This window comes from Salvia splendens, chromosome 13 (assembly GCF_004379255.2).
Source record: "Salvia splendens isolate huo1 chromosome 13, SspV2, whole genome shotgun sequence".
Lineage (NCBI taxonomy): Eukaryota > Viridiplantae > Streptophyta > Magnoliopsida > Lamiales > Lamiaceae > Salvia > Salvia splendens.
The window spans coordinates 28,624,229-28,650,813 of NC_056044.1; the positions used below are offsets into that span (position 1 = coordinate 28,624,229).

Sequence of the window (26,585 nt, forward strand, 5' to 3'; positions counted from 1 at the left end):
TGAATATCATATAGTGAACATCTTTAAGGTCCACAAACTTAAAACAGAAATGGATAGTCCAAAGACCAAAGTGATGAAAATTCATTAGGGCAATGCCAAATCATTACAAATACACATACACATACACATACACATACACATACATACACTGTCTTGTCTCTAGGAGAGCAATTTTTATCTGGCAATGACAAATTCTGCTTCATAAGTTTCTGAAGGAATCAGAGAAGCAGTTGATTCTGTCAAAAACTAGAACAGATAAATCTACGAAGAATGATACACTATGGTCTATGGGAGTCTAAAGCTGGTGATCATAGCTACGATTTTATTGAGCAGGTTGTATGCATCTTCTTCTACTGAGAGGGACTTGTCCACTGCTGGTAGTGATGGAGGCTCTCTGGGAAGTCTGTAAAGAATCCGTCAACCCCAACCTCGTTTATCCAGAATGCATATTCTTTATACGGGTCTTGGCTGAAGTTGAAGTGCAGATCCGGATACTCATTCCGGAAGGTGTATGGATGTACCTGATCAACAGTACAGCAACAAAGTTAAAGCAAATTATGGGGCCAACATCATCTAACTTAAGAGATCACAACTCTTTCTCGGATAAGTGCAAAAAATACAAGGCTACCTGAAGGTTATGAGCATGAGCTCTGGCTACAAGATCGGTTGGAGTTTGCAAGTAATTATTTGCTACAGGAATAATGGTATCCTTCGATGGACCGATTCCCACAACATATTCACTGATATACTCGAGATATTTATCCGAAGTGATCTCCCAGTATGACTGCAATCCAGCAACAATTTTAGTAAACAGTACTGAAAGCCTTGGTATACTGTGAGTACAGACCTGATTTGTGTCTTCAGTTGGATCTGTCGTCTCACCAATAAGAAATATCTTGGGCAGGTCAGTCAGTTTCGATAGATAGGTAAGAGAGGTGGGAGCAAACGACTGAATAAAGGCCGGTTGTTTCATCCACTGCTTGGATAGATAAGTGCCTTTGTATCCATGCTTTATGAGCGTCTCAACAAAAACATCCTCAAACTTCTTACCACCTGGCCATTTCACCTATTGAGCCATTCTCATCAAAAATATTGGGTAAAGAAATATTTTTGAAAATCAGGTATGCAGCAAGAGGAAGGTAGCTCACATGTTGATTGACGAAAACTGGATTCTTTATCTCCGGATATATTCCAACAACCCTGGGTGCATCGAGAGCAATTTGAATATATTCTTCAAATGTGATGATAGAAAACATTCCTGCATTATAAAAGAAAATTGAGGCTTGATCAGATATCACATTTAAAGAAAACAATCCTTCATTAGTATACATTGTGATTGCACAGTTTTTGGCTAATCATGAATGTCAAGCACGAACCGTTGTACTGAGGATCACGGTACTTAAATCTCTGATTCACTCGCAACGTCTTTAACTCTCTTAGAGTGAAATCAACTGTGTTATCATCGATATAGATAGTCAGAAAATTAAAGTGAGGTGATACAAAAACATGTAGACGAATATCATCACTATTTTCATTCACCTGTAAAAAAGCCTTTCATATTGGTCCCTTGAACCTCATAGGTCCTTTTCCGTCTGGCGAACTCTGTGTGCTTAGCTACATCAGTCGTGTTATCGAGCTTCATGTCATGGAAGCATATAAGAGCACCATCTTTGGAGGCTAAGATATCCGCCTCTATGAAATCAGCACCGTCTTCAATAGCTCTCTGCAAAGTTTATCAAGCAATCAACATTCACTACTATTTTAAGAAACACATTATATTCCAACAAGCAATAGGAACTATTGAAATTTTGAAACATATTTGTGGATACTACTGAAAAGCATACGGTGTAGGCGGCAGCGGTTTCTTCAGGAATTACTCCATTGGAGCCACGATGTGCAACGTTATATGCACGAAACGTTTGTAATGGCTGCTTATATCCATCATTTCCCCTGCTCGGGAGCGGGTAAGGAGCTCTAGCAGAGCACCCAACAATCAGTAGTAGAAAAACAAAAGGAACCAGGCCTGCAAAGCATAGGCAAAACTAATATCACATTTAAGCATTAAAAACATGGAGTCCAAAACAATCTTATGTGAATTAGCAAATTAATAACATGTAATGTGATTTTTTCTTGGAAAAACCTCATACCTCATTCACAATTATAAACAGCAATCAGTACCTGGCTTAAACAAAAGCCCAACTCTCTTTTCTAGAAAAAAAATAAGAAAATAGCTAGAAACCGCTCATCCTATATTTAAAGCTCACTAATTCTCTCCATCTCGTTGGTAAAAATCAGAGGGAATTTCCTTCATATATCCTTACATCTATGCTAAGAAAGTAACATGGAATAAATGTTTTCACTTTACAGCCATTTGCTATAAAACAGCAACACATGCACATGAAACATGCCCAAAACAACCACATTACATTATCCACACCATTTCATAACAAAAACAAAAAAATGAAGTAAAAATCTGATCTTTTTAGAAAATTCTAAAAAAACCAAAGAAGCAGCAAATCTATAAAAAACCTCATAGAACACAAATGACAAAGAGGTTGATGAGGAAAACAGAAAAAGAGAATGTTGATGAGATACAACTCACGGGATGAAGCCATTGGAGTGAACAGTTTCATCTTCAAACACCACAGACTTTAACTGAATCATTATAAATCGTGGTTGAAGGCGAGGAATTAAACGTGGCGATTCGAATATTCGATAATCCACCGACGCCATTTGCAATTGCTCATTGGGTTTCAACAGCTCTGATTGACTGTCGAGTTTTTCAGGGACCAATGATTCTGCAGTGTTTGATTTTTATGAGGATTGTGTGGCCACTGCCATATCTATCAACTTATACAATGAATGGCTAAGATTCTACTTTTTCGCTGTCGATGTATAAGAGCATCCACCTCCGTGCTCTTGCCAACGAGCATGGATATGAGCTCGGATCCATTTTTACTCTCTGTCATTAGGCAAGAGCACAACACCCACATCCGTGCTCTTCCGCAAGGACAAGCTTTCCACCATTCTATTATTCAATTTAAATAAAAATATTTCCACAATATTAAAATGCATTAAAATTACCCGGAATACTATTACAATTTTTTTAAAAAAATTACATAATTAAAATTCTAAAAACTAAAAATTACATAATTAAACTCCTAAAAAATAAAAATTACATAATTAAATCCTAAAAAATAAAAATTACATAATTAAAGGCTAAAAATACCCCGTGGAAGACTATTCATCTAGCTCTACCCCCAATGTTCTTTGGAGACCCCGTATCATTGTCACATACGATTGAAGTTGCTCGGGGGTCATAGTTGACCTATCGGCCAAATTGAGTTGGACCAAAACCCCCCACAACGAGTTGGTGGGGGGGTTGAGGTGGCACAAAAGGAGCGGGAGCGGGATCGGGGGCGGATGGAGTCGCGGCGCGACGACGGTTGGCCGTCGACTCCTTCCTTCCTTGCGGCCTGCGTTGGGAACTACTTGGGCTGGCGTCAGGGCTACCAAAGTTAGCTCTGACGAGCTGGGTTGACACCTAATCGGAGCCGGCGTCGGATAGGGATACCGACCTCGACCGTGTTCCGGAGGAGCTAGAGGAGGATGATACGCCTCCCCTATACTTCGGATGCACACGCACCTTCTGCCAAACATTGAGGTACTTGAACGGTTTGTAGTGTTGGGATTGGTAAGGTCGCCAACACGACACTGATGATGTCGACCTCGCTTCTGCCGCTCCCCGCCGACCGCTTTTCCTGGAGGTAATACCCCAGAAACTTTTGGATTTATTCGTTGGCTCTGTATATGGCATTGAGCACCATACTCTCGTTGCGCTCGATTGTTCCAGCCGGTCGATTTTGATTGTACCGGCGACAGATGCGCCACCAAAAATGGTCCCCGGATTGGTTCGTGCCAATCTCCGGATCTTCGGAGATAGACAAAAACGCTTTGAATAATTGATCAATCTTCCCCGGAGTGTACGAGGTGCGGACACCACGAGTAGGAACATGAGGAGTTTGAGAGCCGCCGCTCCCTCCCCCTCTAGGTACGGGTGGTTCAGGTGCCCACCCGTATTGCCCCTCAGGGGGCATATTGGTCGTCCACCGGGTAAGGCTGATAGCCACCCAGAGCTTGCGAACTTTGGGTTTGAGGAGGGGCCGAAAATTCCGTTTCCGGACTAGGAAATGGTTGCGAGCCGAACTATTCGTGGTTCCAACCGTGGGAGTCGGAGGGGTGATCGCCGGAGTCGGACATTTTTTTGTTGTAAGAGTGAAAGAAAGATTGAGAATTGTAAGAATGGAAATGAGAGAATTTAGATGAGAATTGTATAGTGTGGTGTGAAATTTTTTGTGTGGAAGTGGGGGTATTTATAGATGAAAATGTGAATTTTTGGGGAAAGAAAATTGAAAAATAAATCAAAAGTGGGGAGAAAACGGATATAATTTTTGAAAAGTGAGAATATATTTTTTTTATTTTAATCGAATTTTTTAATTAAAATACGATTTTAAAAAAAATAAGAAAATTACCAACAGTATTGCCATTGGCCAATCAGAGAAGGACACGTCAGGTGCTCGCAGGCACGGACGTGCTCGATGCATCGAGCAGCGTCGTGCCAGCGGCGAGAGCGCAGCGGCGGACAACCACTGGCGGAGGCAACATAGAACAGTTGTGCCCCCAGTTATTGTGTATGTAGTATAGTATTGATATTAGGATTACAAAAGCCATTGGTGGTCCGGTGGTTGGCGTGTAGAGACCTGAGTTCGATACCTCCTTAGCTCACCTGTTTTTTCCATTTGTAGTTTATAATTCTATGTTCCTTCTTTTATATACTTATTTACTTTTTCTATTTTCCTCAGCTGTTTTCTATTTATAATTCTATGTTCCCTACTTTTGTATACTTATTTACCTCACTTGTTTTTCCATTTATAGTTTATAATTATATGTTCCCTACTTTTGTATACTTATTTACCTTTTCTATATTGTATACTAATTATGTTAACTTTGAATATTAAGTTTTTTTATGTTCGTTCTTTTTAATATTTTGTGGTATTTCATATATACATGTATATAATTTATTTTACCTTGTTTATATTTTAAAATATTATTTTTTTATATGTGGTATGCTTATTTAACATCTGATTTGTACCCCCAATTTAAAATGTCTGGATCCGCTACTGCGGACAGTGGGTGCCGTGCCACTGGCACGGACGGACGGACGGACGCCGTACTTTTAACCACTGCGGATGCTCTAATAATGCATACTTAATTAATGATTAATTTTTTGTTATAATTCTGCTGTCATAAATTTTGAAATCGACTACTCCTGTTTTGACTTTTGAGCATGCCAGCCACTTCCAACATACTCATACTGCATGCCTTATGTGTATAAAACGCATTTTCAACTTACTTTTTTTTTAAATCATAATTATCATTTATATTACAGTTTTCATTGATTTCTATTTAATTTTATAACTATTGAAATTAGAATATTTCAATATAAAATCATACGTTTTCAATTTTTTAAAATTATCCTGCGATAATTATAATCAAAACTAATGTGACAATAAAATCATTTTGTTTCAGATTAACAAATTTTTTTTAATTAACACTTAAAAACTAAATGACGTCGTTTATCCAAAACAACGTAGTTTTGTTGTAACATCATAGTATTTGATTTTTTTATACATTAATTTAATTTTTGACCATTGTAGGACAATAACAAAAAATTGAAATATTATAATTTTATATTTAGATTTCAAAAATTATGAAATTAACCAAAATAAAAAAAATACTATTACACTAACTAAACGCTTATATGGTTTGTTGTTTTATTGGTGTTTATATTGGCAATATCTACAAACAGATGAAAATTCAAAACTAGAGACTCAATTATAAACACCAACAAAACCAATAAATTTGCCCAAGATAGTTCGTACCAGAATATCAACTCATCTTTAGTCACCAAAGAGTTCATCATAATATGACTTGTTATATAACAAAAAATGCATTGATGTAAATAAAACCCCAATTCTATCACTGCGATCTAAATGTTACAGATGAAGTACTTCGATTCCACGAATTCAGACGATTAATTCAAAGATCGTAAATAGAGGGGCACGTAAGGATCAAGCAAGCAAGCAAGCATCCAACTAATCCATCCTATCAACAAGAAGCTCAAACTCCTTGCAAAATCTCTCAAATGCCCATCATATCACCATACTGGCGCATCAACACAATAGATCCAGCAAAAATGCCTGCGGCTCGAACTAATTTCTGCAATTTGTAATACAAAAGCACAAGGAATGAAACAGCATTGCCCAAATAGAGAAAGACTAACAAGAGCGCAATTCAAACCAGCAAGATGTTCTGCAACCAATGAACTAAGCTACAGAAAGGCCCTTGGACTCGAAGAAGAGCAATATCAACTTGCTAACCACAAAATGCCATAGACATATTCACTTGACCTCCCACATTCGCATATTCACAGGATAATCAAAATACTCTAATCACAGAAAACTATATATTCCCATTACTCTCAGACTCTAAAACTCATACCACAGAAAATGAAACCTTCTCAACATTCTACGAAAACTCACACATAAAACACTGTATCCACAGAAAATTATATCTTCCCATCATTTCCAAACTCTAAAACTACATGATTCATTCATCTAAATAGAGCAAAGACTAAGATGTTTTATTCTAAATCCAGATTGTATTTCTAACTTCAACTCCCCCATAAGCCAGCTAGCTAATGAGATGACATCTCAAATCCAATATCAATTCGGCAAACAAAGAAAATCAAGCCCCATGTCACGACAGAATCGTTGAAATGTCAAATAAAATTTCTCAAACAAGAAAAATGAATCTTGAATCCTGATCGACATATACTACATTCAAAGAATTAAATTCAGCAATTCACTCTATTTCTCTACCTAACGCATATCGGAGGAACAAAATTGAAAAAAATAAAAGAATTAAAAAATGAAATCTAAAGTGAATTAAAGCAAAACACCAACAGAGTTAAAGATTAATAATTTAAAAACAAAACAAAAAAGGAACAATATATGAGAAAACAGATAAAATTACCACATTGTGATCCCATTTATCAGGATTGTGAACCTGGGAGTTCCAAAAGGCCTTGATACTGTCCAGAGAAATCGCTTTGTCCGCCATTAAATCTTCTTCTTCTTAAGCGGAAAGACGAGTGAGTTTAATTAGGGGCTAGGGTTTTTGTATTTTTGTGTATGAGGGGTGTGCTGCTGCGAGTGGCGTAGTTTCGGGAAAATAGTTTTTTTAGTTCAGAACAGATTAATAATTATTTTATATATATATATATATATAGGGATGTATTCATTTCCTTTTCCTATATTTCCTTCTTTTTCCTTCTTAATATCAGCCATTAGATTAGAGAAATGGACGGTCAAGATCAACATTTAGTAATTAATCCCGTGTTGCATTATTTGTCATATTTTGTGCATTATGAGGGTACAATAGTAATCTAATAATGGCTGGAAACCGCTACGAATAATGCACCACATGGTCACGAGTAATGCATATAATTGCCTATATAATGCACAATATGTGAACTGCAATGCATACGAACAAGATGTGCTGTGTTATGATGTTTGACACACGTTTCTTGTTTCCCCTAAGGGTTTAATAAGCTTAGGGGCTAGGGTATAGTACATAGACATGTATGTAATCTTCACATGGTAACGAGTAATGGATATAATTGACTATATAATGCACAATTTGTGAACTGCAATGCATACGAACAAGATGTGCTGTGTTATGATGTTTGACACACGTTTCTTGTTTCCCCTAAGGCTTTAATAAGCTTAGGGGCTAGGGTATAGTACGTACGCATTAATAATAAATTATAAAACGATACGAATAATTCACCAAATTGTCACGAGTAATGGATGTTATTAACTATATAATGCACAATATGTGAACTGCAATGCATACGAATAAGATGTACCATGTTATGATGTTTGACACACGTTTCTTGTTTCCCCTAAGGGTTTAATAAGCTTAGGGGCTAGGGTATAGTACGTAGGCATTACTAAATGCACGTATGTAATCTTCAATCCGTTGATTAACCCATATACACAATACCTCTAATAATGCATAATATACTGAGATAATGACAATTAACAGCTACATAATGCACTACCTAAACCAAATAATGCACATACGTATATTCCAATAACAACAATTTGTTAGTAATGTCTACGTACTATACCCTAGCCCCTAAGCTTATTAAACCCTTAGGGGAAACAAGAAACGTGTGTCAAACATCATAACATGGTACATCTTATTCGTATGCATTGCAGTTCATATATTGTGCATTATATAGTTAATAACATCCATTACTCGTGATAATTTGGTGAATTATTCGTATCGTTTTATAATTTGTTATTAATGCGTACGTACTATACCCTAGCCTCTAAGCTTATTATTCTTTGGGGAAACAAGAAACGTGTGTCAAACATCATAACACAGCACATCTTGTTCGTATGCATTGCAGTTCACAAATTGTGCATTATATAGTCAATTATATCCATTACTCGTTACCATGTGAAGATTACATACGTGTCTACGTACTATACCCTAGCCCCTAAGCTTATTAAACCCTTAGGGGAAACAAAAAACGTGTGTCCAAACATCATAACATGGTACATCTTATTCGTATGCATTGCAGTTCACATATTGTGCATTATATAGTCAATTATATGCATTACTCGTGACCATGTGGTGCATTATTCGCAGATACCAAAATGTGGCAGTTACTTTTCCGTCAAATGTCAATAATAACCCTGTAATGCATACAACCACCTTCTATAATGCAACACGGAACCAGTTTTATAGAATCAATCTGATCCGTTGATGCCTTAGATCTAACGCATAATATTAAGAAGGAAAAAGGATCTAAGATGTGAAAAGGAGAATAACGTTCCCCTATATATATATATATATATATATGAAATTCAACGAGATATAGTAGTAATACAGCTTATTACTACTGCTAATATCAGCAATAATGATTAGTATTTTTACTCAGTTTTCATTTATATAAAGTATACAGTTTATTTTCAAACTAATAATTTTAAAGAGCTCATGTTTTCAAGAGGAAAACTATTTGAAAATGTGATATGTATATGTTTTCGTAAAAACTGATGGATTTTTTTATATAGCAAATAAATTTATACTCTATTTAACTATACGATCATTTGTTATGATTTATTCAAATTAAATGGTGGATAAAAAATTTGCACGAGTACATTGAGTTGGTTTGTTTATTTTCACTCCCGTAAACATGTGAACGAGCAATTAATACCTAAAAAATTAACAACGATGCTTCAATATGTATACTACTACTATGAGAACTAAATACCGAAAAACTGCTCTCCAACTCATGGATTGATAGTTCGAGTTATCAAATAATCGTGAAACTGAGTGGTGTCAATTGTAACTCAAAAAAAATATATATATGATGCCAAAAACCAAAAGATAATTTAGTATAAGAATATTTGACATAACAAAAGTTGAAAAGAATATGCTGCGGGAGTGTGTAACAGCCTCATTAATGTTAACGGAAATGATACCTTATGTTATTGCGTCCAAACAAAGTAGCAACAGTAGCAAGTCCTAACAAAAAACAAATCTTCAAAAACTAAAGTAAGGGAATCCTCTCGACTTCAGAGGAAATGGGCTGCGAGGGCCATCTTAGTCTTGTGTGGCAGCACCTTGGTTCAGCTCTGCGAATCTCATGCCAACGCGCATCGAGTGCTTCAAAAACTTCTCTGCACATCTGCGAACGCAAGTCTCTTCTTGCTTATCAAGAGTTTTGCGCCGGAATGTGTCTACACAATCGGTGAAACATCTCTCCACCAGTGTATTGTACATCCTTAAACTGCATGAGAAATTACAAAGAGTTATTATCGCATATTGATCCACAAATAACCCGATTATTCAGTACAAACATGCTCTTCTAACCAACTAGCAGCTCCAGTTGTGCTAAGAAGAGTTTAAATTGGGTTGCTAAACCAAAATTACAATCTTAAAATAAATTTTCTAGACCATAATAATCTTAGGGGACACCTAACATTTGAAGTTTGTCAAACCCTAGCACATGAAAGTGTTCCAATATATGACTGGACACTGGTTGAGAGATGAGATTTAGGCATAAACCTTTTGTGTGATCTAGTTATGACATCATTTGAGTGAACACCTCAACTAAAAGCTTAAGCTGGTAGGGAGGAGTATCATTGTAACATTCAGTTAGTATCTTTAATAACAGATTAGCACAAATCATCAAGATATACGGACACTGTTCACAGTACATTTAAAGCATTAACATCGACTGATATATCTTACAGCATGCTATCACTCATCAAGAAAATCTGCAAGACCATTATGATTTTCCTAGTCATTTTAGCATGATTCATAAAAAAACTTGCCATTTCTTTCAGAGTTGAATTCTACAAAGAACAAGAGCAACACCCAAACATCTCCTACTTCATGAACTGTTAAAAAACCATAAAAATGTCGAATGTCCAAGTTGAAATAATGACAGAAATCAAATAAAAAGTTATTTTAAACCTAGATCTTTGGAAGAGTATGTGGATCAGTGCTTCCTACAGCTAACTGAATGAAATTAAAAAATTGGATGCCCTGTTCCCTAAAACAGCTTCTCTAAAGAAGTAAGGGCTATATATCTCTATAACGGAAGGGAAAGAAAATGGGCTTCTTATAACATCAAATCCCGGACAAATAAGGGACGCCAGGCATAATACCATGGTGAAATGGGGATTACAAATGGATTTTGCGATACTCGTTGAAATGGTTATGGAGTAATATGTTTGACAGGTCAAATAAGACTTTCACACTTGACAACAACTCTCACCCATCCAACCATATCAACTTATTACCATTTCCATTCCAATTAGAGTCAAAACTTATACAGCTAATACATTAGCACCCATCTAAAGCAAAAATTAGCATTTCTTAGATTAATGCTGCATAAAAAGATGCAATAAATTCGAAGAAACTATAATCAACCCCCCAAATTCATAATCCAGTAGAACAGTTTATTTGCAAATGTCAAGAGTAAATTCACCAAAATTATCCAAGGACAATTTCCATTATTTGCAAAAGTTAACAGCTGAACAAGCCACTTCCTTAGTTTGACTCGTAATTTCCTGAAGCATTAATCAACAAATCAACTAACTAATCATTTCCATATCAACATAAAGCTTGCAACACGCCCAATAAAAAACAATCAACACAAATCCCTTCACACCACGCATTACAAATATCGCATAAACTTCGATCCTGACGAGCTGTTAACAGTTTAGCTAGCGTATGCTGAAAGATCGTATACATCGAATCAAATGCCTCGAAATTCGTCGTCCATTTCCGAAACATTTCATAAAACCGAAAATCGTGCACATATAAATTACCTGTCGCGGATTTGGAGCTGGTCGATCATGGAAGACATTCGCAGCTTGTCTGCCTCAGGAAGAGCGTCCAAATCTCCAAGCATACTTTTGTCCATTGTTGATAAATTTCTTGAACGTACAACCGAAGAGCAACAGGGTACAACTTAGCTTGGGTTTGGAGACTAATGCTTCTAAAGTCTAAACCCTAGAAACACTGTATAAAAACAGAGCTCGTCCCATGCTTATTTTTCTTGCTTCCGAAATGACCAAATTACCCTTCACCAACATTTTCTTACAAATATCCCGAAAAAGTTTATACTAACCGTTATACTAAATAAAAAAAATTATGTATTTAATCCCGATAATCAAGTAATTACAGCGAAAAGAATTAATGAAAAAATATTACTGGGCACCTGCATCAAAATACACTAAGTTTCTATATTAATTAATGTTAAACTTATAACATATGGCCTATGTTCAATTATTGGCACCATAAATGACTTAATTCATGAACAGAGTTCCGTAACCAAAAATAAAATCAAATTCAATAACAGAGTGATGATATTCTTAATTTTTTAGGCCCAAACAGGAACGCATTGAATAGACATGATTGGGCCTTTTCTAGTTTTATTTAATTTGAGGGAAACTGGGCCCATTTGGCCCAAACTGTATTGTCTGTTTTCACATTTTAAGACCTTTTCAATTAGTATAACTTAAACATAGAATATGGAAGTATGAAACACTATTCAGATGATAAGATATTTTTACTCCAACACTCCAACTAATAGATTCGGAGTTTAAGTTACCATGGGAATAGAGAGAGGAAACCATTGTTGATACGTTAACTTCAAAAATCTCAATCAATTTAGAATTACAAAAGTCTAAATCATTTCGTTGATGGAATTGATACCTGTGAAAAATACCAATTTAGATAGAGAATGATAGTATTAATTAGTAAACAAATTTTTGCTATTTCAGGGACTTAGATATCACTAATAAATGGACATGGGATGGGAGGAGTTTGTTGCATTATTTAGCAATTAAATAAGCAGCGAAAAGGACTCCATGAATACTTATACTATTTATTATACTCCAAATAAAATGTTATTTGCATTATTGGAAGCACAAGCATTAACTGTAGCTACTAATTATTTCTGATTCACTTCTGTCTATTTTAAAGAGGTATAAAAAATAGCTGCTGCAGCAGATAATGACTTATCATTCAAATTGCAGAATTTTTATTTCTGCATATGCAATAATTTACTGCAACAACTAGTAGTAGACTAGTAGTAGTGGCATTGTTCTGATTTGTTTTCTTACTCCAAATTTGTCATTGTCATTGTCATTAATTTCTTCCCCTGCAAAGAATATGGAGAGAGAGATGATGGCCACACACATAGTAAAGATGATGAGTGGATGATTGGTGAGGGCCAATTGATGACGAAGTGTGATACAGACAAGTGTATTATTTTTCATATATTAAATACTAGGTAAAAGAAATTAGTAGAGCGCAGTACTTATAGTTATAGTCGACGAAGTTGAAAAAGTCACAAGACTTGCGAAATGGGACAGGGATCGAATCGAACGCAACAATCTGTTTTGATGCATCATGGATTTTGACCATCATAGATTGTTTAAAAGACGATAACACGATTTTAATGTTTTTTAGATTTTATTTTATGATTAGTTATATGGGGTTAGGTATGACTAATTATCTTATGATTATGCATCTAGGATTGAGTTGAGGAACTAAATCTCATGAACCAAACACACTATTAATTTAATCCAGTATACAATCTTACAAACCGAACACCCCTAAGAGACGCAGGTTATGGATGTTATTATATACAGTTAGACGAAGCATCTATTGTTTTCTTCCTCTTTCTTAGACAAAATTCATAAAGTCAGTACTGTACTTGTGGTCCCAAATTTTGTTCACATTAGAATTTCTTCTAAAATCCCAATCAAACACTGTGTGGGGGGTTCTGCATTTTCTTTGTTATTTTAGATCTTTTGTTTGAATGTGATTAAAAGACTTGTCTTTGGTTGATCCAATGGAAAAATTCATTGACATACAGAAAGCAGCAGTTATAGAAATGGGCAAGAATTCTATACTGATTATGATGCTCATGACTGTCAAGAAAGGGTAGAAATGTTTGGCTTTCCAAGTCCAGAAGTCACAAGTTTTGGATGACTAGTTTGGGTTTTTTGATGAAAAGAAAATAAAGTTCTTACTACAATAGTAGAAAAGAATGATGTAAAATGATGACAGAATATGCTTTAGGAGGCATTTCTTACTCTGATCAATAGCAGCATGATGGTTACACATAACATATTATGCACCACTTTAAAAAGAGGTCAATTGGGGTAATCCGGTTTGGTCTCATATAATCAAAGTCTCTTAAATTTTTTGATTTGAAATCTAAATAGTTGAATAAAATCCAGCTTCTTCTTTGTCAATAATCTTTGAAGCTTCAACTTAATCCTTGGTCCCGTAGTAATTAATGCTTATGTCATACTAACATTGTCTTCGTATTTTTAATTCGGCCATTCTGAGTGGTGGCTGAGTGCATTATCAAAATTCAAATTTTCACATGGAATAAAAACTTCATTTAGTTACAGTTTTAGAAAAAAATAAATACAATAATTTAGTATAATGATTTTAGTGATTTGAATTAGTTCTAACATGTTAACCCACTCATGCAAATATTAAAGTAGTCTACTTGCATCCGCTAATTACAAAAATAATTTGAACAATGTGTACTTTTGTTTTTGCAGTTGTAGCCAAATATGAGGTACCCCTCATGCAAAAACTAAAGTAGTCTAAAATGAAATAAGTTTCATATGAATAATGTGACGATAAATAACAGTGTGACTATTTAACAGCAAATAATACTTTGAAAGTACAGAAGGCTTGTACTAAAATCGAATGAAAGCAACGAGATTTTCCATTGTCATCAGCACTCATAACATATACTGATATACGTGCGTTTGTTTTATATTTATTCTTAATTTTTAATTTAATTCTGACAGTCTAATCAATTTGTCGACTACACGTTGTTAATAACATTTTAATATAGAAATAATTTATTAAATAATTTATCTGTAGATAAATTTGCGATAAACAATATTCAATATCTTGGCCCTAATTAATATTATCCTAATTTTGCGATAAACAATATTCAATATATTCTGGTTAACTGATTAACCACGCATGGCTTATGTAGTTATATTATGAGTTTATATTTGCAGAATAATATACGATTATAACGCATGCTTGTACTAAATTCGTAGATCATCCTAAAATCAACGATCCAGATCGTTTTTTAGTTACTAGAAGGAGAAAAATGTAAACATGGTTGCCAAAATATTGGAGTGGTCCTCAGCAATAAGCAGAATAGCTTTAAAGAAGCTGCATACATCATTGGTCCCTCATCTATTTATAACTACTTCAATTATCGCCTAATTCAACCTCCATATACACGTTTTAATTAAATTGCTAATTGCCATATATATATATATATATATATATATATATATATATATATATGGATGTGGATGTATTCATTTCCTTTTTGTATCTTTTGTTCTTTGTTCTTTATAATCTCAGCCCCACGATCTTGTCATCCGACGGTTAGATTGGTGCCACGTGTCATTTAATAATGCAGATTTTCAGTTGAATAATGCACACCGACTAATAATGCACCATTATAGTGTAATAATGCAGATTTTCAGTTAAATAATGCACACCGACTAATAATGCACCATTATAGTGTAATAATGCAGATCATCTGGATCGTTGATGAATGAGATCTAACGGCCCATATTAAGAAGAATAAAGGATCTAAGGGATGAATACGAGAATAACGCTCCCCTATATATATATATATATCATTTTGTAAATCTGATTAATTTTTTCTTGCACTACACTGTTTGCTTATACACTTTTAAGTACTAGGAACCACACAATATACAATAAATTTATTTCTCATTAATTAACATAAACGAAAGCTACCTCTCTCTCTCTCTCTCTCTAGGGTTGAAGCATGTGGCATGCCTTTGAATTGTTGTGCTAATAAAGCTAGCTAGCTATTTGTAGTTGTCAATAAAGGAGTAGTTACCCTTCTTTTATAGCATGCAAGAAGTATTGGTCCCATGCATTGAAGAACATAAAAAAAGTCTCTCAAAATAATCACAATTACATTACCATTTCTGCAGCTAGCTCATTCAATTCTGCCGACTATATGCTTCAACAATTAGTTATATGATATATCAGCCAAATAGATCTCCTCTCTTATTATAATAGTCATACACAACTTTTCATTTCCTCTTCTTTTTCTTACTTTCCTTTCCTTTCTTACATAACATTCATCTTGTCCAGAACCAACATAGCTTTCTGCAGACAAAGATTGTTTATTACTAGTCACAAAGTTGGTATTTTATTCTTTCCCCTTGTGAGCATATATTAGTATACATATTAATTTGTGTTCATTCAAATCACTACAAAGATTCCATTTTTGTTAAAAAACATTTCTTATTTCTTGATCTAGCTAGCCAATTTTGTTTCATATATTCAGGAATTTTAATTTCTCTGACAAATCATGAAGGTGTTAATGTTTTGGACCAGCTGATCACACCTTATCCTAGACCTATCTATATATGGGGTTTTCCCAAATCCCTAAATTGAAATTCCCTTAACTATTTAATTCATGAATCAAATTCAAGAATGAATCAAAGATTGTATTTTTTGTGAATGCAGAAAGTGGTGAAGCAACCATGACAATGAATCCAAGAGAGAGAGATTTGGGAGGAAAGAAAGAAGAGGAGGAAGAATACAGCAAATTCCCCAAAATGACCTCCTCCTCCCCTTCATCAAGGCAGTGGTCATCAACCTTGAAGAACCCTAGAATCGTGAGAGTGGCACCCGGCTTCGGAGGCAAGGACAGGCACAGCAAGGTGTGCACAGTGAAAGGGTTGAGAGACAGGAGGATTAGGCTCTCAGTCCCTACTGCAATACAGCTCTATGATCTTCAAGAACGGCTCGGCCTCAGCCAGCCTAGCAAGGTCATCGATTGGCTGATCGATGCAACTAAATTAGACATTGATAAACTCCCTCCTCTCCCAACCATTCCCACAAACTTCCTCCAATTTCACCAGCCACCATCAATATTGCCTAATCATCTTGATCATCAGCCTTATGCTTCTGAGTTTCTCTCTCCAAATCTGTTCAGGGAGAGAGAGAGGTGGAGTGATGATCAAGAGGGTTTTGGTGGATTTGTGGCACAGAACTTCTTCCCACTAAACAGTACTCTATTTGCAAACCCTAACTACTTCCAATTGGAGCCTCCAGATTTGTCATTGTCTCAATTTGGGGGATTAGGGTTTGGCTTCTCGAACCGTCATCATCATGAAGACAACTCCAACTGCAGCCTCTCGTCTTCGTCTCAAGCTTCGAGCTCTCAGATTTACATGTCTCCATCTGCTGCGCATTTTCAGCCCTACTTCGCAGCGACTTCTTTGGAGAATGATCAGTTTAGGGATTTGCAGTTGCAGAATTCATCAATGAGATCTTTCAGTTTGAATGCATCCCTTCACTCAAGTGAGAATGATAAAGACAACGAGACTTAGTTCATATCATATATAGCTATGTTATAACGTTAATTTCGTTGAAGAAGTGAGGTGCTGATCACATTGGTGCATTGGTAAGTTATTCTACTTATATAGAGTTTGTTTCTATAGTTTTAATTCTTGTGAGAAACATATATATCATACTTAGTAATATTGTTAAACTAGTAATATTGCACTATATATTGCTTCTTTTGTACTGATTTATACTCATAACTTAATTAATTTCCTTGATTTTGCGGAATATAGAATGTGTATAACTGTGGATTGATTGAGAGAACTTTTTGAAAAAGGAGATGTGTATGTAGAGGCATGCATTGTATATAATCTCTTATGTGTAGATAAGGCAATTAATAATCTGCAGGTAAATTTATTACTTTTCATGCAATGATTTATTTTCAGAGCATAACTTGAGATACGTCAATTGACGTATTTATATAATTTTAAGAAATTTAACTTTATTGTGATGTTGTAGATGATAAATTCATGCCTCCTTGGATGGTATTTGAATACTAATATTTCAGTTTTAAGTAATAAAGTTGGAAGATCTTCATATGGGAATTACCAATAAGTTTTTAAGTGATTAGACATTTAAGTTCCTTTTAGGACAGAGATAAATACTACTAGTAGTATATATTTTCAAATGTTTTAAGGGCTTTTTTATTTCAAAATATTGTAAACGTTATATATATATATATATATATTACCATCGTCCTTTGAGGTTTGTGTTAGTCCGCAATTAGTTCTCCGAAATGTAATACAGTATATAATTGTTAGTAATTTATTTTGTTAGTAAAAGAAATCTAGCTAACTAAGACTGCAAAATATGTCTGTGTGTAGGCATGCTCATTTTAAAAGCATCTAATGGAATCACATGCATACGTTATAAAGTGTTGAATTTGAAAATATTTGCAGATGCTTTAAATGCATATAATTTGGACTCTGTTACTATTCCATAATAAGGTGATATAGTAATATTTTAAGAAATATACACTTGGCAAGATTGCACAAAACCCAATGATATGAATAATTCGAAATGACAGTCGGAATATTTGATGACTCAGTGATATGCATAGATATGTTCAAGATTAGGTAGGTATATACTTAGCAAATATATCCATATATTATTTGGTAATTATTTTTACTGCATTACCGCGCGAGTTAATAGAAATGTTTTCTGAAAAATTGACAAGCCGCAAAATAACCAAAAAAGAGATACTACTGTATGTGTTAGCTTGGATATAAGAGGAACAAGAGGAGGCAAATTAAAATAAGTTAGGATATACATAATTTTATGAATGTAAAATTAATTGTGACCCCAATTTGGAAGAACTAAACCAATAAGTAATGTAGATGCATGTGAAACCCTAATCTTGAATGCGAAAACCTAATTTTATGCATATCCATACTTGTTGAATATAGTATATACATGCATACTAGCTAGGTGTATATTAATATTTGATGAAGAAAAGTTTGCACACTAATTACTTCACCTGTCCCATTATTCATGACATATTTTACCAGGACGTCCCATATAAAATATGACATGTTTTCCTTTCGAAACCTATCTTTAAAGAATACTCCGTATATTTCCCACACCACTTTGCAATTCTTCTAAATACATGTGCTCAAAATTAGAAATGTGTCATAAATAAAGCGGCTAAGAGGGTAATATTTTTACTATTATTAATTAATAAATGGTATAGCTGATCTATACCTCCAACCTAATTAATTAGTTGTATTGATATAATTAATCTGTTCCCACATTTTTGCGTACTACAAATTAACCATGAATGTTCCAGTTGATAAACAAAAAGATGATTAATTAATTTAAGGGCTCTTATCTCTCTGGTGACACTAACCCCACATAAAAGCAAGCTAAAAAAACCCTAAAAAGAGCATAACGGCCAAGAAGAAGAATATGATGGAAGAGAGTGAAAAAATTAAAGTGAAGTCGAAAATTCTGTTTGCTGGATATGAATGAGACTGTAACATCACACATCACCACCCACACATAATGGCTAATGCATGAGAGATGAAGCAATAGTACTAAACCAACAAATAAAGCAGAATAAAAAAAGGATTTGAAGTTTTAGTACTAGCTTGGTCCTCTCTTACCAATGTAGTAGGGCTCAAGCAACAAAGGGGACCATCACATGTCAATTCAATTTACTTGTACAAATTTATTATTGCATGTCAAGAACTGAAATTATAAATTATGTCAATCTGAAGTAAACCCTAGTCCGAAGGTTTGGGGCGGAGCTGCCGCACACTGTGAGTGACACTCAAAAGGCCGACTTTAATAGAGTTTTTCGATTCTCATGAGATCGATCAACCCCGACCCATCCGGATCAGCCATTGAAACAAATACTGAAAAAGCCATACAACAATTAAGAAAATTAAAAATAAAATAAAAAGAGAGAAAAGTAAAAGTGTAATAAAAAAATGTAAAATAAGCTCTCAGCGAGAATTGAACTCGCGACCTTTGGCTTACGAAGCGAACGCAATACCACTCTGCTATGGAAGCCTTTGTTGACAACTTTTACCAATTAAAGTTTAAAATGACAAATATTTATCTAATAATCTAAATCTAACATTTTCTAGCAAAACACAGTAAAGAACATAGCAATTCTCTAAACTAGATGTTATATGGGGTGATTTTGTGATGTAGGATTATTTCATTTCATATAATAGCAGAATACTTTGTATGTTTATTTATTTAATTAATATTTTCCAGTATATAGGCAGTTAGTTCAATGATATGAACATGAATTATAGTATTAACAGTGACAGTATAAGCATATATATATGTGCATTTTCGTTATGACTAAAGCTAAACTTGTGAAAAGTCACATTAATGCTATTGTATATATAGATACCTCACTAAAAATTATTTTAAATCAAGTGAAGAAATGACAAATTGGAACAACAAATGCAACTGCAAACTAGTTGGCAATGGGTCTCCTTCTACCTACTGGTTTGATTTTCAAACCAGTAGTAGAAGCACAAGCAGCAGCCTCTCCGATCACAATCTCGTTAACCAAATCCTTAAATATGGAGCGTTCGATGTCAAGAACAGCGCACGATATCTCATCATCGAACCCCATCCAGCCATGATTCATAACATCTCTGCACACCACTCCCTTCCATCTCTCCTCGTCCTCTCCCGAGCCCCTGCTGCTGCATTGCACTTTCCCTCCTTGCAACCTCTCAATCTCTGAGCACAGCTCTCTGAGGAGCTTCTGCGCGTTTGTGGCCGTCCTAGTCAGCTCCAGCCGTCTCAGCCAGGGATCGGCTGGTGCCAGTTTCCTGCCAAGAATCTCATTCACAGTGTCAAACACGAGCTTCCTCTTCTCCGGGGTTGTATGGAGCACGCTGCCTGCCTTTGTCTGCTCCAGGACCAGGAACAGCTCCGGGTTGATGGGATGGCCTGATGGATGGAACTGGAAGTCCGTCAGGTCTCTGAGGAGGAGCCCTGAGGCTAATAGGATCTCGGATATATATCTGTGGTCTGGATCAGTGTTTGCACACAGTGAGGCTATGTAGTCCGTGCCTGCCTCGTCGTGGCTGGAGTTGACGCGCCTCAGCTTCTGAACTAAGTTTTCGATGCTTTGGAGCTTGTTTTGGTTAATCTCTGATGTGAAACCGTATTCCCTCCAACTCGGAATGCTGTTGTCTGCAGAGCTTCCTCGAACGATGTTTGAGTCCTTCTCTTTCTCCACTTTAAAGAAATTGAAATGTGAAGACATTAATTGGAAAAGAATCCCATCAACTTTTGCACATACAATGTGATTGCTATATCATTTTAGATATATGCTTTTATATGATCATGATGAATAAAAGAGTTCACCTTTGTATGTGAGTGAAGAAGGTGAATCTTTTGAGTGAACTCTGTTGTCAAGAACCGATACAGGGCTTGAGTGCTCAGTGTGAATCTGGAGAAAATCATAACACAAGTTAACATATTGATAGATGAAATGAATTGAATATACTATCACATAAGCATTACAGACCTGCTCTACTGAGGAGTCAGTTAGCATAGATTCCGACGCTTCCCTTGATGAACTGCTCGTGCGAGGAACTGAAGCACTCAAACGAACCATATTCTCATTTACTTCACTCAGTTTTGGTCTTCGTCTTCCTCCTGGGGAATTGGACTCGCCTAGCTGCTTGCTCGGTTGTTTTCTGAGCTTGGTTGAATCAGGGGGAGTGGGCGGTCGAGCTCTTTTTTCCAGATCGAGTTTCTTCTGTAGTAATCTAGGACTGATTGACCCTGAGCTCTTCCCCAAGCCATCTTTCACTGAGTGTTGTGATCTTGTTGAAACATGTGTTGCCTTTAGGGTCGTGTCGTTTTTCACTGACGCATCGCGCTGGACGGATTTATAGCTCGGATCTTTAGCAGGTTTCATGATCACTATTGGAGGCTCGGAATGCCTTGGTGCCCTCTTCGTGGAAGCAAGAGGTTCCTCGTGTTTTGGTCTCAACTGTTTTTCCTCATGCTCTTGTTTTGGGGTTTGCAGCAGCTTCTTAGACTGCATTGCTTCCAAAATCTGTTTGAGTGCTCTGAGATCCTTTCCAGACTGTGTGAACTCGAGATCCTTCAATCGCTTCTCTATCTCACTGTAAACAGAGGGGAACGTAGCTTCTGCCTTTGCTGCACCTCTCGTAGCTTTAGGCCGTGGTTTCTGAGAACTCCTCTTCCCCTCCGTGTGTTTCCATGGCGCTGGCTCAAGTGGAAACCGCGACAGAGGCTTCATAGAAGAATCGGGACTCCTCCAACGTGGTGAGCTAGGCTCTCTCCGCACTTTGCTTGCCTCTGCCTCTGCAAATGGCCTTGACTTATCAATCAAGTCTTTATCTTGAGAGCTCTTTGATACACCAGAGTTGGTGTCAACGGAACGAGGCAGTGTCTCGAGGCCCATCAGCTTCGCCACGACACTAGGTGGCCGGGCAGATTGAGTCTTTCCATCACAGTCAACACCACTATCCTGCTGCACAGAGCTCCTCACTGGACCGGCCTTACTAGCATCTAGCGAAAGCCGGGGGAGGTCTTTGATCTTGAGGATGGATTTGGAGGCATCTCTTGAATCCAACGTGAACCGATTTGCTTCCCTTCCGTCATAGGAAAACCGGGGGGCGTCTCTAGCGGTCAGAGACGGATACTCGTCTCTTGAGTGATAGGATAACGACCTCATGAGGCGTCTGCCTTCGCTATGACGCTTAGGTGCTTCTTGAAGTTGAGGTGCAGCAGCTATAACAGATTCTTTCACATCATCATTCACCAGTTCAGAATGCTGCAGCCTTGGCGAGCCTCGGTTCTTGATGGCAGGGTCCCTGTACATGGAGTCCTTCACCAGATCACGAATGTGTCGGCTAAACTGAGGGGACGAAGCAGCAGGGTCCCTTGAAGGGGTCTCAGGGAAGATGATTCTTTCATAGGATGCAGCTTCTGACTGAGTAACTCTGCTGCATTCGAGTGACGAGGAGGAGGATGAACGTGACAATGAGGACAAAGAAGCCCGGGGTGATGCATTCGAGATTCTTTGCCTCTCTTGGACATTCTTGACTGGGATCTTCTCCTAATAATGCCATGAACATAAATGTTAGTATTTCTCTATGGAAAAGAATTGCAAACTAATCTCATCTTTTCTGTTAAATGACTATTGGAGCAGACAAACACCAGCAAGCTAACAGGATAGCAAAGAAAGCACATTTCTATATTGAAGCCTGAATAATACGGAGTAGTAATTATCAACTTATGATTCATTCTTAGATACAATTAGGCATTCTCTGCCAATAAAAAGAGCCCTTCTTGGTATGATGGAATGGAACGAGGATTGAATGAAATGACAATCCCTTTGCATTTCTATTACATTCCCTCTCTCATTCCATCATACCGAGTAAAGGAGTGAAATCAAAGAAGGAATCATCATCCCATTCCCTCCTACATTCCGTCATTCCATCATACCAAAAAGGGCCGAAGAGACTTACGGTTGATGCAGATCTACCGTGCTCGTCCCCTTCCGGAGTAGCAGCATTGTAGTCTGAGATTCCTGCAATGGCACAGGCAAACAAGGAAAGGAACTAAGCCTCTATGACACTTGCAAAAAGAAGAGTTACAACACTTGTAGCTATGAATTAGTACCATGTTTGTGCCTGCCACCAGTGAGGACATGGTGGCGATCAAAGAGCTGAAAAAGGCCATTCATACATCCTATTTGCTTCTGCAACTCAATGTTGTCATCTGTCAAAGAATGTAGCAGTTTTGCAGCCATGTTTACTCCCTTTCCTCCAACACTCCCCCAATCCAAAATATCTCCCCCTTTTATCCAACAAAGCCTACCTACACTACACAGTGCCCTAGTCTATGGAAAATCAGATACTATTTCTCAAGAATCAACACCATATCAATTCATATCTTCAAGAATCATAAAAATCAAGAAAACAAAGGAAGCCCCAATTCCCAAAATCAAATCTTTAAGGGAGGGAAGTGAACAAACTTAAAGGATTGAATGAATGAAGAAACAGATAAGCATTATGCAGGGAATGATTGAAATAGGGAATTGTAAAAAAAAACAAGGAAATGAAGACAGCCCACAATGAGGGATAGTTGTTGGATGGAAGCATGGTCCATACATCCATGTGTAAATCCAGGACTGCAATGCTGGCATAAACATTATCATTATCATAACTAAATTCTTGTTTTCAATAATAGGTTAATTTTGAGATGAGCATGTGGGATGGGGAATATCGGTGGGTCTGAAATTGTCTGCTTCAACATGTGATTTTTGTCAGTGGATTAAGCGGGAGAGAGATGATGAGATCATTTCATTTCAGATGTTTTCCTTTTCAGTTTTTGCTTCACCACACACAACCCCTCTCTTTCTCTCTCTCTCTCTCGATTTTATCTTTATACTACTATTATTATTGTAAAAATACTTTTTTCTTAACAATTTTTAAAATATCTTTATAAAAGTATCACCTAAAAAGTTGTCAGATTCTCTACTAGCTTACAAATTTAGAGGTCGTTAACTAGGTAGAGTTCTCTTTTAATTAAAGCAGCTCTTATTAGAATTGTTATTAATATATAGTACTCCATTTATTAACTAAAATTAAGCAAATGTAAGACATGAGAAAAAACTTAGTTGTGATGTATGGGTAGTACATGTATGCATGATTGTTGCTCGGATTTTTCTTTCCGACCAAGAAAAATAGTTGAAAATTTGAACATTGCATGAGATTGGTTGGATTATCTCCTATTGTGAAACTTGCTTCCTTCTTGCGTGTGTTATTCGATGTGATTTATAGATGCTGCTTTCGGTTGTATCTTAGTTGGGATACCCCTCGCTTAATTTGGTTTCTTTTATTTTTTTTGTGTTACTCACTTGCTCTGCTAATTACTTTATATGACTGGAGGCATTTTTTTATATAAAAAAAGTAGAAATATTTCTGAATCGGATGCATACATATAACGTTTTTACCGATTTAAGCATTGCAAGTCAAGTTAAATGTCTAAGTCAATTATAGTGGAAAAATAAGAATTAATAGTAATGTGTCTATCTATAGTTTCTTCAAGAATAAACCCATTTATAACAAGCATGTAGAATTAGTTGAAAATTACTTTAAGCCTTGAAGGGATTAAACTTAAGTAGCTAATTCAGTGTTGGCTTAATATATAATGACGAATAAACAGTGCATATACGTGCGTGACTCTCTAGTCGTGTGATAATACTACAATGCAAGGAGAATTAATTACGAAATTTAAAAATGAAATATAATAAAATGAAAGATGGAATTTTATTTCATGATAAACAATTTGAATTCGCTTGAGGGAATATTACCAACTCAAGCATGATTGATAATTAAGGACAATGGTGATTAAATAGAAATTAAAGAGAGATCATGCAAGGATACCCATATCTTGGAAAATCTCAACTGCTTCTGTTTGTAATCAATTAAAGTTAATTGTCATGCTTTGAACACATTACCACTAATTGAAGTTAACTGTCGAGATTATTCAGTAATTAGTTTTAAATTTTTTATGGGTTTGTCAATGATTTAATATAATTAACTTTATAAGAAAAATTAAGAGTACTAATCAAGAACAGGTGTAAGCGATCGAGTACTTCAATAGTACTATGATTTTTCGTTACTTGTATATTATATGGTGTCTATACAGATTTTTGTTATTATTTGTTCGGTGTTTAATTAATTATTTTCAATAGAGTGTTTGTTTTTATCAATACGTGTTATGAAATGAAGCAAAATAAATAAGGTAAAAGTATGGTAATTATTTTAACTTGTGCATTTGCAGTGGAAAATTCAACGATAGATTATGATCAAATTAAATGCTACATCATTATATATAATTATGTCAAACAATAGTTCATGTGCAGTCACATGGAACTCAATAATAGTAGTTTTAACTTATGCCATCAATAATATCGCCTAAACTATTCTTAAATGCAAAATTAATCAAGAAATAAGAGAGAGTCAATCAAGCTAGTATACACATGTGCATATATAATAATTTTGTGTCATTTACATTAATCCAGTTTTATTCATACTCTACTCCCTTTTGATTCATCTAATGATTGTTTACTTGAAATATACTAACTAAAAAGATTCCGTGATTTACTATGTATTAATTTACTTCTTGCCAATTTAAATATATTCTTGATATAACAGAATTGGACACGAGAGGTTAAAAGTATAGAACTTGTAGAAAAGAGAATTATTTTCTAAAATCAATTCAGAGAAAATTCAATTCTCGCCAATGAATTACGAGATTTGGGTTTTTTTAGCATAAAATATCCACTAAAAAAAAATTTAATATTTTAAAGCATTTTTCTCATGACTAAAATTCAAGTTGAGTCCTATCAAAATATAGGGTATAGAAGAAAGAAAAACAAAGTATTATCACATGCATAAAGTTGAGATAGAAACCACCATGTGATGTGCTACAACTCTATTAGGGCATTAATCCGTGTTAGTTACTAGTAACAACCAAAAACAATAAGTGCATCAATTAAATTTGTGTTGACATACTAATATCATCGTGTTGACATTTTTAATATATGAGTTAATAAATTAACAATTTTAAAAAAGTTACCATTATAACACACATCTCATGAATTATACTTATAATTATTAGTATGTTCATGCCACACGACAACTTAGTACGTAACACTATCATTTCAGATAGACATATATCCAAAGTCAGTGGTTAAACAATCATTTTCGATTGTACTAAGATAATAATTTTGCTAAAGACTGAAGAGTGAGGTGGACTTTTATAATTTTAGCTAATAGATGGAACCATATAGTATTTAATTTGAAAAGTTCAAATTTCGAATTTCTTGAAGTGTTTCAAGCATTAAAACTTAGTTATGACTGCTTGAACTGTATCTAAGATGTATACTGTCATCTGCAATATCAGATGTATATCTTTATCATTACCAATTTAGTTACCATTTGCCAATAATAAGATCTTGTAAGTAACAAACA

The 26,585-nt window shown here is 35.6% G+C and overlaps 3 protein-coding genes, 1 long non-coding RNA gene, 1 other non-coding gene and 1 pseudogene across 6 annotated transcripts; 1 reads left to right on the forward strand and 5 right to left on the reverse strand.

Annotated features, from left to right (window-relative positions):
* Window positions 1-54: 54 nt before the first annotated feature.
* On the reverse strand, window positions 55-2,825 carry LOC121762943 (annotated as a pseudogene).
* A 3,114-nt stretch (window positions 2,826-5,939) lies between these two features.
* LOC121760991 lies at window positions 5,940-7,234 on the reverse strand. The gene is made up of 2 exons (XR_006041887.1): window positions 7,096-7,234; window positions 5,940-6,279 (listed from the first exon to the last, which is right to left on the reverse strand). It is a non-coding gene; the product is annotated as an uncharacterized LOC121760991 (long non-coding RNA).
* Window positions 7,235-9,503: 2,269 nt separating this feature from the next.
* LOC121760235 (mitochondrial import inner membrane translocase subunit Tim9-like) lies at window positions 9,504-11,662 on the reverse strand. Its single transcript, XM_042155880.1, has 2 exons — window positions 11,475-11,662; window positions 9,504-9,925 (listed from the first exon to the last, which is right to left on the reverse strand). The coding sequence occupies exons 1-2, from the start codon at window positions 11,567-11,569 to the stop codon at window positions 9,739-9,741; spliced, it is 282 nt and encodes a 93-aa protein (XP_042011814.1). The 5' UTR covers window positions 11,570-11,662; the 3' UTR covers window positions 9,504-9,738.
* A 3,969-nt stretch (window positions 11,663-15,631) lies between these two features.
* LOC121761366 (transcription factor TCP17-like) lies at window positions 15,632-17,312 on the forward strand. Of its 2 annotated transcripts, none has more exons than XM_042157026.1 (2): window positions 15,632-15,887; window positions 16,213-17,312. In XM_042157026.1, the coding sequence occupies exon 2, from the start codon at window positions 16,230-16,232 to the stop codon at window positions 17,079-17,081; it is 852 nt and encodes a 283-aa protein (XP_042012960.1). In that variant the 5' UTR covers window positions 15,632-15,887; window positions 16,213-16,229; the 3' UTR covers window positions 17,082-17,312. The 2 variants fall into 2 exon arrangements, with proteins under 2 accessions (XP_042012960.1, XP_042012959.1); XM_042157025.1 differs by having other exon boundaries at window positions 15,632-15,883.
* A 2,221-nt stretch (window positions 17,313-19,533) lies between these two features.
* On the reverse strand, window positions 19,534-19,605 carry TRNAT-CGU. Its single transcript has one exon. It is a non-coding gene; the product is annotated as a tRNA-Thr (tRNA).
* A 312-nt stretch (window positions 19,606-19,917) lies between these two features.
* On the reverse strand, window positions 19,918-23,939 carry LOC121762177 (protein LONGIFOLIA 1-like). The gene is made up of 5 exons (XM_042157979.1): window positions 23,224-23,939; window positions 23,070-23,131; window positions 21,092-22,657; window positions 20,929-21,013; window positions 19,918-20,799 (listed from the first exon to the last, which is right to left on the reverse strand). Exons 1-5 carry the CDS (start codon window positions 23,351-23,353, stop codon window positions 20,024-20,026), a joined length of 2,619 nt encoding a protein of 872 aa, XP_042013913.1. The 5' UTR covers window positions 23,354-23,939; the 3' UTR covers window positions 19,918-20,023.
* Between the last annotated feature and the right edge of the window lie 2,646 nt (window positions 23,940-26,585).

Excerpts from the sequence above, each read along its gene's own strand:
- LOC121760235 (XM_042155880.1), bottom strand. The coding sequence starts at position 11,569 with ATGGACAAAAGTATGCTTGGAGATTTGGACGCTCTTCCTGAGGCAGAC. Across the intron at positions 9,926-11,474 it reads CAGCTCCAAATCCGCGACAG|TTTAAGGATGTACAATACAC; the intron begins GTAATTTATATG and ends TTTCTCATGCAG.
- LOC121761366 (XM_042157026.1), top strand. The coding sequence starts at position 16,230 with ATGACAATGAATCCAAGAGAGAGAGATTTGGGAGGAAAGAAAGAAGAG.
- LOC121762177 (XM_042157979.1), bottom strand. The coding sequence starts at position 23,353 with ATGGCTGCAAAACTGCTACATTCTTTGACAGATGACAACATTGAGTTG. Across the intron at positions 23,132-23,223 it reads TGGTGGCAGGCACAAACATG|GAATCTCAGACTACAATGCT; the intron begins GTACTAATTCAT and ends GTGCCATTGCAG. Across the intron at positions 21,014-21,091 it reads CTGACTCCTCAGTAGAGCAG|ATTCACACTGAGCACTCAAG; the intron begins GTCTGTAATGCT and ends GATTTTCTCCAG.